Source organism: Protopterus annectens, chromosome 14.part0 (genome assembly GCF_019279795.1).
Source record: "Protopterus annectens isolate FY-2018-M chromosome 14.part0, PAN1.0, whole genome shotgun sequence".
Lineage (NCBI taxonomy): Eukaryota > Metazoa > Chordata > Ceratodontiformes > Protopteridae > Protopterus > Protopterus annectens.
The window spans coordinates 388,113,070-388,128,016 of NC_056748.1; the positions used below are offsets into that span (position 1 = coordinate 388,113,070).

Here is a 14,947-nt window from a genome sequence, read left to right on the forward strand (position 1 = left end):
AATGAGCAGTGTTTTTGTTTTACCTGCTGATGTGAATAACCATTTGCTAACATGTTTTCCCTTATAATCTACCTGGTGGCAACTACAGCCTTCTCTCCCATCATTGAGAGTTGGACCCGATCTCACAGAGTCTGACAAGAGCTATGTGGTAAGATGGAAATTTGTACATTGCATAGCTTTTCCCTCCATGGAGGGGTTTATCAAATGATATTTCTGAAAATGCATTTACTAGCTGCTTTTGCCACTGTGTATAGTAGTATGCATTGCTTTAAAATAGCAACAATGTTTCAAAGCACCTGCATTTGATACGGCTGTACTGCCTCTATTTGCATTCTATACTGGCTGTCTTTAGTGTGTGTTCTGCATGTAACTGTACATAAAATCAGGCAAATCAGGAGATTTTACACAGCACCAAGCCAGAGCTATGCCATCTCGCTAGACTGACCATGTGAGCCAAAACATGAACAAACCAATCATGATGCTAGCAGAATGTGACTTTTTTGTAAAAATGTGTTTATTTCAGCAGTGAAATAACTGCTCAGGCTAATAAAAATGCTCATATTGATCATAGTAGATCTTCTTTACTCTTGTTTTCTATCTGCTTATAGAGGACAAGAGTCAATGAGCCACGTGGTATGCTCTAAGTGTGCTCCTGCTTGCCCACTTGTAAATATAGTTTGGTACAGAGTCTTAAGGATATCGAATAGTAGCGTACTAATCAGAGCTTCCTGTTCATTCTCTTCTAACTCTTAACCTAAACATGCAATTTCTTCTGTGTCTTGCTCATTTTCCATGCTTCCCTCTGGATTCCTTCTGCACTTCACTACGTACTACTTGGATCTTCACACCTGTCACTTACTGGGCTCATTTGATGCTTCTGGAATGTTCTACCCCTTGTTGTTTCTTTTTTGTTGGCTTACCTTAAATGGTGACCCTGGATTTATTGACTGGTCACCCTGCAGGAAGCAGTTTGCAATGAAATCATAAACATTGCAGAGAAATCTGTCCATTACTGCGGCACTATCTCTTATCCTTTTGACTCTCATCATAAACTGTCTTCCAATGGCAATAAACAATCTTTAATCATTTCTCAGCAACCTCAGGCACAGCAGAGAGGACCGAGTTCTGACCGCTGCAGCAAGGAAATAGAACTGTAAGTACACACGTTATTATTTATAGAAAGTTTGATTAATATTTTTCATACAAAGTTGGTTTGTACTTATAAAAACAATAATGAATGCAAGCTATGTTGCCTGATTTATCTGTTGGCAGTTTTTGCTTAGAATTACATGTAATATAAAGTACAGTAATTCTTAACTGTGATTAATACCAGTCTGTGACCACTTGCAATTAGAAATGCAAGTACATAAGTTTGAGTCACTTGTTCTGTGAGTGTTTTAGCCAACAATTTTCTTTTATTAATAAACAACAGTGTTTTTTGTATTTCTTTAGTAACCTCTTTTTCTCTATACAATACGTTCATAAAATACTTTGACTTATATGTCTTGATTTGTGTACAAATAACCCACACATACAAACACATAGTGGTTTAACCATAACTGTCATATTATATTGATGCCAGTATACCAGTTATGTACATTTTTGCTATTAAATATTATTGAAGCACTGGACAATCATATATGCTAGACATAAGAGACAAAGTGTATGAATCAGTTGCAGACCTTTCAAAACCAGTTCTGTTTCTGCAGATGAACCTGGTATTTCACATTAATCTTCAACTTAACACATATATTCAGTGGAATATTACCTTGAAGAAAGGATAACTAATAGTGTTAAAGTAAAATAATCTTTTTTATGGTGGGAGTGGGAAATGTGGCTGATAGTCCTGTATTAAGTGGGACAGAAGGCTTGCAATAGCTTTCATAGGAAGATAATTGAGATAGACTCCATGACTAATCTTTTACTCTGGAAACAGCAATGCATATACAGTGAGGTTTTATTACATCATTAAAACATTTATGACTGTAATGAAGTGCCCTTCTCCACACAGCACGTCAAGAAAGTAAAATGTTTTCCTGCCCACTTCCTTGAAGTCAAAGGATGGTACACTGCGGCATTATGGTCATGTGCTAATACAACAGCCAAAACCCTGTCTCAATATATTCTGATGTCAGTGTCTAGCTGCAGTATTACAGGGAAGGCATGTAGATGCATTTATTCTGCCATAGCCATATAAATGCTGTGCAAAGGTCAATTTTCTAAGTTATTCCATTAGAAAATATTGAGAAACTCCACCACTATTTGGCTGCTTTTTTCAGTGAATAAATAAAAGAACATACTTGCATCTTCCTTTGCTTTCACAAGTCTAAGGTCAGAGCTGACCCATCCATTTAAACCAATTAATCCACATTCTTTTAGCACCTCTACAAATTTTAAGCCTTAATCCCCTTTGCTGAAAGATAACGAAGGTAGTTATATTCTCAGAAAACTTTTATATGCCCAGCATAATACGCTAGAGACTTCTTGGTAGAGGGGAAATGTCTGTTACTTTTAACTGCTTTATCAAGTTGGTTTACAGCATAAGCTTTTGCAACTTCTGACATACCTAATAGTGAAGGATTTGGGGTAGTAGTAGTAAGTTATCAGACTTAGTGACATTCACAAGTGCAATGCACATTTTCACTCACAAGTACAATGTATTATAACATAATTGTGCCTCTTTTGCTATATATCTCATTAGCATTCCCTTATGGGAAACAAAAGAACAAATTTTCAGATTCCTGAGAATGTAGATTGGCAGAAGAATTCCAAAAATAGGTTTTTGGGGATAAAAAAATGCATGCTATATAGCAGTTCAACCCTGTGCATGTCATAGTCTGGAGTTACAGTAAAAAGACTTTTGCAGGGAGTCTTAATAATACATTACTAAATGCAACCACTAGTATAACCAGGTTGCCAGATTTCTGACGGGCCAGGTAGGGACAAAAAAAAAAAAAGGTCTTTCACACAAAAAAAACGGTCTTTAATGTGGCACATCGCAGTTCCACATTAAACACAAGTAGCTCCATGTTTGGTGATTTTTGATTGGCCAGTATAAGAGCCAGTCAAAAAATTGCACAACGGACCCTCTTCTGTTCAGTGCAGGACATCAGGTAGTTTTGCATTAAACAGAAGTAGCTCCATGTTTGGCAATTTTTGATTGGCCGGTATACGAGCCAGTCAAAAAATCATACAGCGGACCCTCTTCTGTTCAATGAGGTACATCAGGCAGTTCCACATTAAACAGAAGTAGCTCCATTTTGCAATTTTTTTTTGATTGGAACGTATACTGGCGTACGGGCCAATCAAAAAAAAAACAAAGCAGAGGCTGTTTCGTTGGGATTTTAACGGGCAGTGCGGGACTCGGGATTGGTCTGCTGATCCTGGGACAGTCCCGCTCAAATAGGGACGTCTGTCAACCATGCGTATAACCCATTTTCCATAACTCCATTTAAGTTTGTAACATTCTGGGATTTAAATATTCTTGCATAAGTTATACTTCCCAAAAATCAGATGCAGCTCAAAAATAAAATAAAATAAAATCAGAGAAGAGTAAGGAATGCATTCAGTGTGAAAATTCTGACTTCTTAAGACTTGGTCCTGACATTTGTGTTTACTTTTGATACAGAGACATGTATTATTAAATGGCTTGAATGGAAGAATACACCTGATTAGATAATGTTATTTAAGAAAGAGTTTTCATGAAAATCAATAAAAAATAAATAGTCATGTAATGATTTATCTCATTCTGAAATATTCTGAATGCCAAAGTATTTGTAATGGATTTTTCCAGAGAAACATTTGCTCTAGGATATGATCGTTTTGCATTTATGAATATTTACTCAGGCACAAGCAAAAATGATATACACTTTGGACTTAGACAAGGAAAATGTGTAGCTCTTTATTAAAACTTTTCAGGGAAAGATAATGGTTTTATGAAATATTTAAAATCTTAACGCTGCAGAAGTCTTTGCCATTTCCTGGTACTTCTAGCAGATGCTTGCAGTTTGTTTTACTACTAACTTATTCTAATTTCTTTTTTTGTTTGTTGACTAAAAATGTATTTAGTGCCACTCTGACACTTACTGGAAAGCCAAGAAACTAACATCTTTTCTTACATTGAGATGCCTTTGTAGAAGCCACTGACATTAAACATATGCTGTAGACACTGATATTAGGTGATTAGGCTACTCCCACATCCACTTTAGTGTCTGGTTTCCATTTTCTACCAGTAGTCCCTCTTGGTGATTGCTGAGTATTAATACTGGTCTAAACAGAGCAGCCTTCACCATTAGCCCTAGTTCTTTCTTAATGTTGAAACATAGCTCAGCTGTGTATTGTCCCTTTTTCTTCAGCTACTTTTTCTGGTGAAGGCTTACGTCACATGACCATTTTCTGTGAGGAGGGGGGGTGATGCTGTCTTTTTCCTCCACACACTCTCCATGTAGTGAATAACTGCAATTGTTGGAAGCAGATTACCCCCCCCCCCAAAAAAAAAAAAGAATCTCACATTGCTTGTCATTTTTAATGGGTGATACGACACAACTGCATTTTTTTCCTCCTGTCATAAGTTCAGCCATATGACACATGAGTTTGGGTATGAATACTGCAGGCTTCAGGCTTATTCATGCCATTAGCACAGGGTTCGGATTATGAAAACTGGAAATGACATAAAAGTCACAAGAAGTTTCAGTAAATAGCAACTGTAAATCCTCATGAAATGTTTAGCTATTTTTACTTTTCATTTCAGTGTGTCACATCAGTTTTTTTAAAAGGTTGGAGCATCAGCATAGATTTATTAAACAGTTGGAACATTAACATCAACTTTTTAATCAGCTGGAAATTAATCATAAATTATTTCCTTACATTCAGATGGGTATATTAAGAGGCAGTGTCCTTAATATCAAAATTACACTTCTGTGTTTTGAATTTTACAAGATTAATAAAGTATGCGCACAACATGTTGGAATAATACAGAGACCTTGATGGAGATGCTGACTGGAGATAGATGACCAGTGATGTTTTCTAATGGCATTCACAATTAACATTGATGACCACCTGTGTATGTAAAGCCAAACATAACAGGAAAATTTTGAAAGATTCCTTTTGTGTGAAAACCTTTCCTAACTGATTTCCCACATCCAGAATTGTTCACATCCAGCTGACTGCTTGCTTTAGGTAATCTGATGACTGATTTTCAGTAAGTTCGAGCAGAAGGAACTCATCATCCAGTGATTGTATCATTTGCTTTACTTTCATTGAAAACTCCCATTTAATGTTGTCAGAGAAATGATCCATGATTAGTCTCATTGCCTCTGCAGTAAGACTGAAGTTCTCAAATCAACTGGAAGATATTACCTTCAGTTCACCTAGAAAGCCTGTCATCACTCCAGTTATTTCTGCAGTTGGAACGGTAATAAAATTGCATAAAATAGGGAAGTGAAGTATTTTGGAAGGTGTTAAATTACTGGAAAACAGCATAATGTTTGTCCAAAGTACTTGCAGCTTTTCTATAAGCTCTGTCACAGTTTTCCCGTGGCCTTACAGCCTCAGAGTTCATTTATATGATGAAAAACAGAAAGTGTGTGTCACAGATTTGGTGCAGCAGTAGCATTGTTGCCTCACAGCAAGAGGTTCTCCCGTTCGATTCTCAGCTGGAGTGTAGGGAGTGCCTTCTGTGCGGAGTCTGCATGTCCTCCCTATGGTTGGGTGGTGTTCGAAAGACATACGTAAATGGGCGTGCCTTCATTGAAGGTTGGACATCAAGCTGCTACCTCAGCGTTCGTGAAAATCTGCTGCCAATCATTAGCAGACTGGAGTTCCGCTGTGGTGACCCCTAATTGGGAAAAGTCAAAGGACAACAACAACAACTGGAACTTGTTTACTTTTGTATAGTGACCACTGTGGATAAAGGTCGCTGTCTCTTCCCTAAACCCACCAAATCTTTTAAATGCATTGCCTTCAATCAGCTTTCTAGCATCCTCCTGGATAAGGAAGTCTGTTTACTTGGTTGACAAAAGTGATAATATTTTTTGAAATTGTATTGCAGACTAGAACTTGAACAAATGAAGTTTATAATAGACATAACATAGTCCACTGTATTATTTGTTTTAACTCATAATTGTGTTTGGCACACAGAGCACACGCTCTGGTAGCTAAGGCAGCATAGTGATTTCATCTGCAACAGCAACCAGGAGAGTAGGCAGGCCATGTACCTTGCCTATTGTAGCAGGTGTGATGTTTGTCAGTAGCATGTTAACTCATTTAAAACCTAGTCCATTCTCATCAAAAAATTAAATGATCTTCCGAAAACTTTTTACCTGTGCGTCCTTCCACCTTCCAAAAGAATCTCACTAATTCCTCACAGAAGAACTTGCCATTAAAAAAAATGTGATATAAAGACCCAGTTAACTTGTAGCACTCCTATCAGCTGACTTAACCACAGCAGTCCATCCAAGAGGACTTGAAAGCATTTGTTGCAAGGAACTTTATTCTTCTGGTGGTCAAAGTGTCAGATGGGATAATTTTCCTTAGAGAATGGGCTTACCGTACATCAGTACCCTGAATGGAGAATGAGCGTTCTCCAGCAGGATATTAATGTACAAGTAATATCTGGTGGAAAATGAGTCTGCTGCTTCACGGCAGTTTATCAAGCCGTCATTGAGCTCGGACTGAGAATAACTGAATGGCTACCAGTGTAGTGCGACCCTGGAGTTAGAATATATTGTTGGGGGGGTGTGGGGGGCGCAGTCCCCCACAAAGATCAGTTTTACTGAACAGTATCAAATCAAAGCACAGAATATCTAATCAAACTAGGTGGGGGGGGGCTACACTCCCCCATCCTCCAATGTGTGTGTGGGGGGGGTGTGCCGCCCACAATTCCCCTAACAATATATTCTAACTCCAGGGTTACACTACACTGGGGAACAGGACATATACCTTTTACTTGCCTTACAGTGCTGTACAGACTGCCAGTGCTATTTTTCAGTCAAATGGGTTTTAGGTCAAATGAGTTTTCGGTCAAATGAATATAACTTTAGGTCATTTGGTTTAGGTGAAATGGGTTTAGGTCAAATGAACTTTCGGTCAAATGTAGTGAACCCATATATATATATATATATATATATATATATATATATATATATATATATATATATATACACACACACACACACAAACACACAAAATCAAACGTGCACTTAAACATAGTTAAGCACTTCTGATTTCCTTTGCTTACTTTTTTAATGTAAGGGCACATAGTAAATGTATGTTAAAGTAAATTCAGCTGTATATTACGATTGCTATCTATGGTCACATTTTCTTTCTGGACTAGAAAATGGTCATACTCTCTGCCACTGTAAGGACTGACTTAAAGTCAGTGCGAATCTCCTACCACGGATCTGTGTGTACCAGATATGCATCCCCCTCTGGAAGGATGACACAAAAAAGTATAAATGACATTTTTATGAACAGTATCAGTGCATCTAGTTAATAGGGTTGCCACTTGCCTCTCTCTTTATGCAGTTCTGTCCTGTGTGTGTGTCGGGGGGGGGGGGGTTGAAAATGATAAATGTGTTGATACATTACAAGAAAAATACATTTTCTGAATTTTCTCTAAATGTCACAGAAATCTGTGATACTACATTTAAGTTATCTTAACATATAAACTGTTATAAATAACCAACATTTAGCATTTCAGTACTGTGATGCTACTTATGTAAATTTGTCAGAAGAGATGACAACTGCTTTTGAACCCCTGACTGATCTAATTGCTTTGTTTTACTATGAAAGGGGAGTGTTAAGTTCTCCACCTCCCCACAATAAAAACAGTTCCACAGCTTTCTGTCTTTTTATATAAGCTGCTAGGTTCCTGACATTAGCATGATTAATGGCCCATCTAAGATTGACAGCAGTACCTGACAGGGTAAACTACAAATTTATCTGTGTCTATGGTATGTCATGAAGGTGGAGACAAAGTCCTCTACAAAGTATGAGAGAAGTTAGATGGGCTTTCCTTCCTTTGACTCCAAGGCAAGGAAATGAAAGTTTTAAAAAGTACAAGCAGATTTCTGGTACCTATACAATATTGGAACCATATTGTAGAGAGAAAAGAAACTGAAGGATTGAGTTAAACTGTAGAAGAAGGCAGAGTTTTTCATAGAACGGTGTATAATTTCATTTTATTTAAAGATAGATAGTGCACTTTTTCTTAAGACTAAACGTTCCTGTCTTCTGAAAACATACAAGCTCTTTTTCACATCTGGGAGGGGAATAGAGATTAAAAAAACAGACAGCAGTCAGTGTGAGAGCACTTGCTGTAACATGTGCTTTAGGTTGGGTAATGCCTGCGGATGCAGCTGTTGATTTGTGCTAGTTGTTCCTATCAGGAGGGTTAAATTTCATTTTTGAAGAGGTACACAATTTTTTACATCTTTTTGAAGTTAATAGATTAGGGGTATGTTCTGAAATTGTATTTAAATTTTTGTTTGAGGGCTTTCATTAAAACAAAAATCTTGTAGAGTGTGACATAGGTTCAAATGGAGATGATAATAAACTATTGTATATAAGATCAACTTGCCAGGCATCAGAGTATGCATGTCACTCAAATGTTGGAAGTACACATTCTAAAAAGCTGTATGTATAATAGGTGGGAACGATAACGTCTTATAATGGCTATGCTACCACACATTATTTTGAAGTGTAATAAATCCATTTTGGATTTATAATAAATTTTGAAGTGTAATAAATCCAGAAAGACAGTTCAGTGCTGTGGAACATTTTGAGACAGTTTCAAGTCTTTTCAGTATATAAAATAAATGAAGATAAAATAAAATGTATAGCCATAAATTATGCTCCCACACATGAATTGTTCAGCAATACCCATATTTATGGGACATGATAAGATGAGGAATTTAGGTGTGTGGATTAAAAAGGCTTCTTTTAGGGCAGCTAAGGATATATGAAAAGAGACTAAACTAAAGATACTACAACAACTGAGAAACTAGAAGCACTTGTTTATAGATCTGGATAGTAAGATAAAAGCAGTGAAAATGTTTGCCCCTTTAGTTTTATATACAGGTCAGGCATATTCTTATCAACTAGAGGAAATTTGTGAACAGTAATTATTACAGAGTTTAAGGAATGTATCTGGGAGGGGAAGAGGGTTAAACGGGATAGGCTGATCCTTCCAGTGGAACAAAGTGGTTTCTAATTACCTGATTTTAAGAGATATTTTAGAGCCACACAGTTAAGGCTCATAATACGTAGCACAATCAGAAAGTTGTAATTCAAAAGTGGAAAGGGATGATAATGAAGTGGGGGGGGGGGCTTCAAATAATAACATGAGAGTGGAATTTTGGTTGCAGATCCTTAAGGAGAATAACAATAACCACAGAGAATATCATATTCATAAACTAGCAGAAAGTATTCTAAGAATTAAGACAACACAAAAATATAGAAAGGAGATGTTACAGATAGGGATGATTGCTAGTAGGGATACAGAGAATAGACAGGAGAAAGCTGGCAAAGGAACTAAGGTATTCATTGCAAATAACTCTAGAGGGAAACATAAGAGAATGGGATGAGGCCAATAAAGCATTTGGACTGCAGGTTAGAGACTGCCTCCCCTACCAGAGGTTGATATCAGAGTATAGGCAAAGAGAAAGGGATAGGGGAATCCTAAGTGAAAGACATACTCTGGTAGAGTTTTTGTTGATTCTAGAACAGAAGCTTTGTTAAAAAGGGGATAATTAGTAGGACATATCAAATATTTTATGATAACTATACAAATCAATCGGAGAAAGTTAGAAAAGTTTGGGAAGAGAGATTGGATAGACAGTTTACAAGGGAAAAATGAGAGGACACATGTATGGCTCTCAAGTATCAACAAAGTGTCAAAGGTGTAGGATTTTTACTTTGAAGTGTTTGAATAAGTAATTTTATACCCCAAACAGACTTCGGAGAGTTTTTTCTTCGGGCAGATGGCAAATGTTGGAGGTGTGATGAAAAAGAAATAGCTAACTGAGAACAAATGTTCTAGGAGTGTAATGAGCTGGCAGACTAAAAATTCCCTACAGTGTACTCTGTCAGAAATATTGGGTGAGCAAATGGGTATAACTATGGAATTGATTCTTTTGAGGCAGGACACAAGATCTGAATTGCCTAGATATAGTAAGACCCTTTTAAGTTTAATTCTGTTGGCTGCCAAAAAAGCATATTCTAGAAAATGGAAGCTGAAGTCTAAACCAACTGTATTTGAATTATTGAATATTTTAAGATGTTAAAAGGATTAGAAGTGGGATATTTTGAAAAAGGAATTGAACAAACTGCATATAGATAAACGGAAATTGTGGAAACAATACATGCATAATAATGTTCATGAGGAGCAGTGAGATTTAAGGGAAGGCAGGAATTGAACAGTTTATGTAATGTTGGACTGATGATAGTTATAAAAAAGAACACGTGACAAAAATGCATGCAACTTGAAACACGTTAACATGATTTGTTTTCTTTTATGCTAATGTATGTTTGCCTGTCTCTTAAGTTATAATTTAATAAAGGTGTTAAAAAAATCAAGTATAATGTTTAGTGTAGTATTTTGAGATTCCTTTCATCTACATTGCCTGCTTTATAAGGTCATAAGAAGCATTAACTAGCTATTTCTGTTGCACAGTTCAAATGGCTATAATTTTTCCTCATTTACTTTTGTGTTTAAAAACAAATTCATATCTCTGGTGACCCTAAACTACATCAATTACCTGAATCAGATTTTTCAGACAAAAGATAAGGAAGGCTGGGGGTAACGTGAGGCATAAATTCTGTCTTCCTTTTTTGGAGTCAGAAGACAGGTGTTCAGATGCTCCCAACTACTGTCAGTAATCTTGATGAGCCAAGGACATAGCAGAAGTATAGCAAGGGAGGGGTGAGGGGGGGGCAGCATGTGTTGGGGGATGTAATTCAGAAGTGTAGTTCCTAGATTACTGGGTTTAAAAAAAAAAAAGTCATTTTTTTCTTTCTCTCTCTGTCTGCTTGAAAAGCTAAGGGAGAATGAGTTTGGCTGTGGGAAACTGATAGGTACAAATGTACTAATCAGGCTTGCTTAAGTTAAAGCCAGTTTTTCCTTTTGTTTTTTTTTGCTCTTCACTTGAGCTAAGGAGTAGGTCTAGGAAACGGGAAAAACAAACTGCAAATATTCAAAAATGAACTACGACTGCTAATGGAAGAACTGGATAAAGGCAGCAGAAAATAAATTGAAATATAAGTAGTAATACAAATAAATCCGTACTAGTAACAAAATAAAATAAATCAAACTTTTATGATAAACAAGGATAAAGCACCTTTCGTCTACAAAAATCACAACCTTCATCAGATAAATTCAACTATGTAAGTCATTTCCTTTTATAGAATTATATTAATCACATGCTCATTTAGATACATCCCTCCATAGCAGCACAATGTTAATTACTTAAGTATGTTAATTAGCTTACTAAGTCTACTAGCCTTATAGTTCAAACCTCTAAACATGAGCAAATACTACCATAATTTATACATTAACTAGGAATTAAAATATGAAACTTTACTCATATTCAATATTCTACGTTGAAATGTGCATGAGATTAGAATAAAACTATAACAATAAACATCTATAAACATTAAATATACATCCTACGTCCCACAAAGCATACCATATATCTAAATGTCAAATAATCGTCTCAGTTTTTTGAACATCAAGACTATATCCTACATATAAAAATATGAGTTTGAAAAAATATACATTTTTAAAAAATGTATATATATGTTTAAAAAAGTTTTTCCATTTTTGATACTAAATCATCAGCTCATATATTTATAATTATACCATGCCAAATTTTTATCTTAATAAATTTCTAAGTTTTAATAAACACATAATAGAATACATATCATTCAAGCCTGGAGGACTATAAGCATTAAGGCGTACCTGCCATTGTAATTCTACCCATTCCAGATGCAATGAAAGGGGTCTACCCCTTGGATTATACTCTATTTGATCTATAATAAAATATTTAAAAGTGTGTTGGGGAAATGTTTATGTATGCTTAGCTAACGCACTATCCATGTTTTGTCTGTCTGTACTATAAATGTGCTCATATATTCTGTCACTAAGGCAACGTTCTGCTTTTCCAATATAAAAAGCATCACATGCTTGGCAGGTAGCTGCATACACCACCATTCTTGAACAACAATTGAATTTTGTTTTGCAATAAATTCTTGTTTCGTTAATCACTATACTAGTGCCCTCTTTAATATATTTACAGTAGGTACAAGTCCCACATTGTATCATCCCTTTAGAGTCCCCAAACTTTCTATAGTTACCTTCCAACAAGGAGCTAAAATTATTTCCTCTCTTTAGTATAAATTTTGAGGTTGGGCCTACCCTCGCCATTAGATCTCTGTCGTCCAAAAATAAATTCCAATTTTTCAAAATTATTTATTTTATAAGCGGGAAATCCAAGCTGTATGTCATCACAAACCCCAAATGATAGCCATTATTGCTACTGGTGTTGTGTTCAGCTTCTGGATTATTCCTCTCAAAAATGTTCAAATGTCTATTAGAACAACATATAGACGCCTCTCCATACAAAATTGGTTTATATATACCAATTAGTCTTTTATATCTCACTTCATTGATCAATTCCTCTAATAGCAGTAAATGGTAGGCTCTACTTAAAAACATTTGTTTTAGATGTTCATATTCATTATCAAACTCCTGCACTGTTGTGATCATCTGTGCTGCTCGTACTAATTGTCCTTTAACTACTGATTTTTTTCTGTTGGAAGGGATGGGCACTAGTATAGTGCAGAAAGGCATTAGAATAAGTTGCCTTTCTATATATTTTAGCCTCAAACCTTTCTTTATCCAAATTCGTACTTAAATTTACATCCAAAAATGCAATTTGTCATTTGTTAAATGTGTGTGTAAAAGATAGAAATTCAGCAGTATTATTAAAATATTGCACCATTTCAATGGCTACTGCTTCTGCCCACTTAATAAGGATGAATATGTCGTCCAAGTATCTTGTATAAAAAATAATGTTATCTATAATTTCTTCATAGTTAAATATAAAATTATGCTCCCAGTGGGACATGACCAGAATTGCAAAAGTAGAGCCACAAGGGGACCCCTTAGTAACACCCCTAGTTTGTAGATAGTATTTCCCTTTAAAGTATATAAAATTATAGGACAACACTATGTCCAATAGTTCTTCAACTAGGGAAATTTCTTCCTGTGGAACGCATTTATTTCTAAGGGTGTTGCTCACCCATTCTATCCATAATTGATGCGGAATGGACGTGTATAAATCCTTCACATCAACGGTGAGGAAGTTAAAATTAGAACTAAAAGCCAGTTGATTAATCTTATGCAAAAAGGTCCATGAATCCTTGCAAATACAAGTTTCATTAGCTACATACTTCTTTAAAATAGTATCTATAATTTTTGAACACGCATAAGTGGCCGAATTTCATCCAGCCACAGTGGGTCTAAGTGGGGGGTTATTCAGATCTTTATGGATTTTAAGTATTCCGAATATTGTTGGTGCTATTGGTTTTAAAATTTGCATATAGTTATACATATTGGCATCTGTTCTGCCCTCAATGTACATATCATTTATATAAATCTTGATATGTTCATTGGCTATATTTAAGTGATGCCTGTATATATGAATCAGTATTAAGCATGCTTTCTACTTTTTTCTCATAATCAATAATATCCATGAGTACCAAGCCCCCTCCTTTATCTGGCTTCATAATTCACACTTGAGCTGATCTTAATGTATTCAAAGACTCCCACTGGTTCTTATTTAGGTTGCATTTACTTCCTTTTTTACCAATATATTTAAATGTAGTATTATGAGCCATTCTGAAATCCAGTTCACAAGCTCTTTCAAAAATATATAATAAATGATGCAAAGATGGATTATATATACTTGGTATACTAAATTGCTGTGTATGTGTATGTGAATCACTTAATAAAACATTCAGATTAAGCTTAACACACAAACATTTTTAATTCCAAAATAATTTTTGAATTGTCCATACTTTTAGTAGGAACAAATGTTAGTCCCTTTGACAAGATATTCACTAATTCCTCTGACATAGTAAACGAGGAATAGTTATATGCAAAAAAATCATTTTCAACATTAGCTACTATTCTACATTGGCAGTCCAGGTTGTACTGACATGTATTAGTTACCTCCACTTGCCATTCTTTTTCTGGGCATTCCGTTTGGTTTGTTGATTTCTCAGCTGAAAATTTGATGTGGAGGGGCCTGGATTCTGTTCTGCATTATTATGTTGTGTATTCTGATAGTTGATATTTCCTCGGTTCCCTTGCTGTAAAAGACATTCACTTCTTCTAATTTCTGTATTCCCATTATTAAAGTTATTATACGAAGGACTGCTAGAAGGTTGCTGTATTGCATTGTTTATATGTTGATCCTGTTCGAACACTTCATCCGCCTTAACACTAACAGTGACGGTCTCATGATTAAATCCACTTCCCCGGATAGTCCACGCTTGAGTCTTTGGCGGAGGAGGATATGCAGTCCCTTTTTGGATTGTTCGAGGTCTCTATCTATTTCCTTAACCTTAGTCTGTTTATTCTTAGAAATATATTGATCCACACTACTAAAAATTTGACATTACTCAAACAGATATCGGGGGAAGTCAGTATGAGTTTTTATTTGCTCATCTAGTTTGGAAGCGACCATTGCTATTTCTTTTGCTAGGGCTGTATAATGTTTACATAATAGTTCAAGAAATTGAAGCCCTTGCTGATTGAAAAGTTTAATAATGTCCAAATTAAATTGTGACTGGGCTATAAGTCCTGTAGGATACTGCCAGTACCTAAGACACTTAGGTACTTTTTCCAGTCTAATGCACTCGTGGAAGTATTCTGCTTCCAGGCATA

General features: G+C 35.8%; 1 protein-coding gene across 32 annotated transcripts in view; it reads left to right on the top strand.

Moving 5' to 3' along the window:
• SORBS1 (sorbin and SH3 domain containing 1) overlaps window positions 1–14,947 on the top strand; it is a 4,096,285-nt gene that overhangs the window by 4,019,809 nt on the left and 61,529 nt on the right. For 27 of the 32 annotated variants that reach the window (XM_044056121.1, XM_044056122.1, XM_044056123.1 and 24 more), the window contains 2 exons: window positions 89–148; window positions 963–1,153. In XM_044056121.1, coding sequence (XP_043912056.1) covers window positions 89–148; window positions 963–1,153 — 251 coding nt within the window. The remainder of the gene's footprint in view (window positions 1–88; window positions 149–962; window positions 1,154–14,947) is intronic. The other 5 variants (XM_044056126.1, XM_044056140.1, XM_044056142.1 and 2 more) reach the window with 2 other exon arrangements.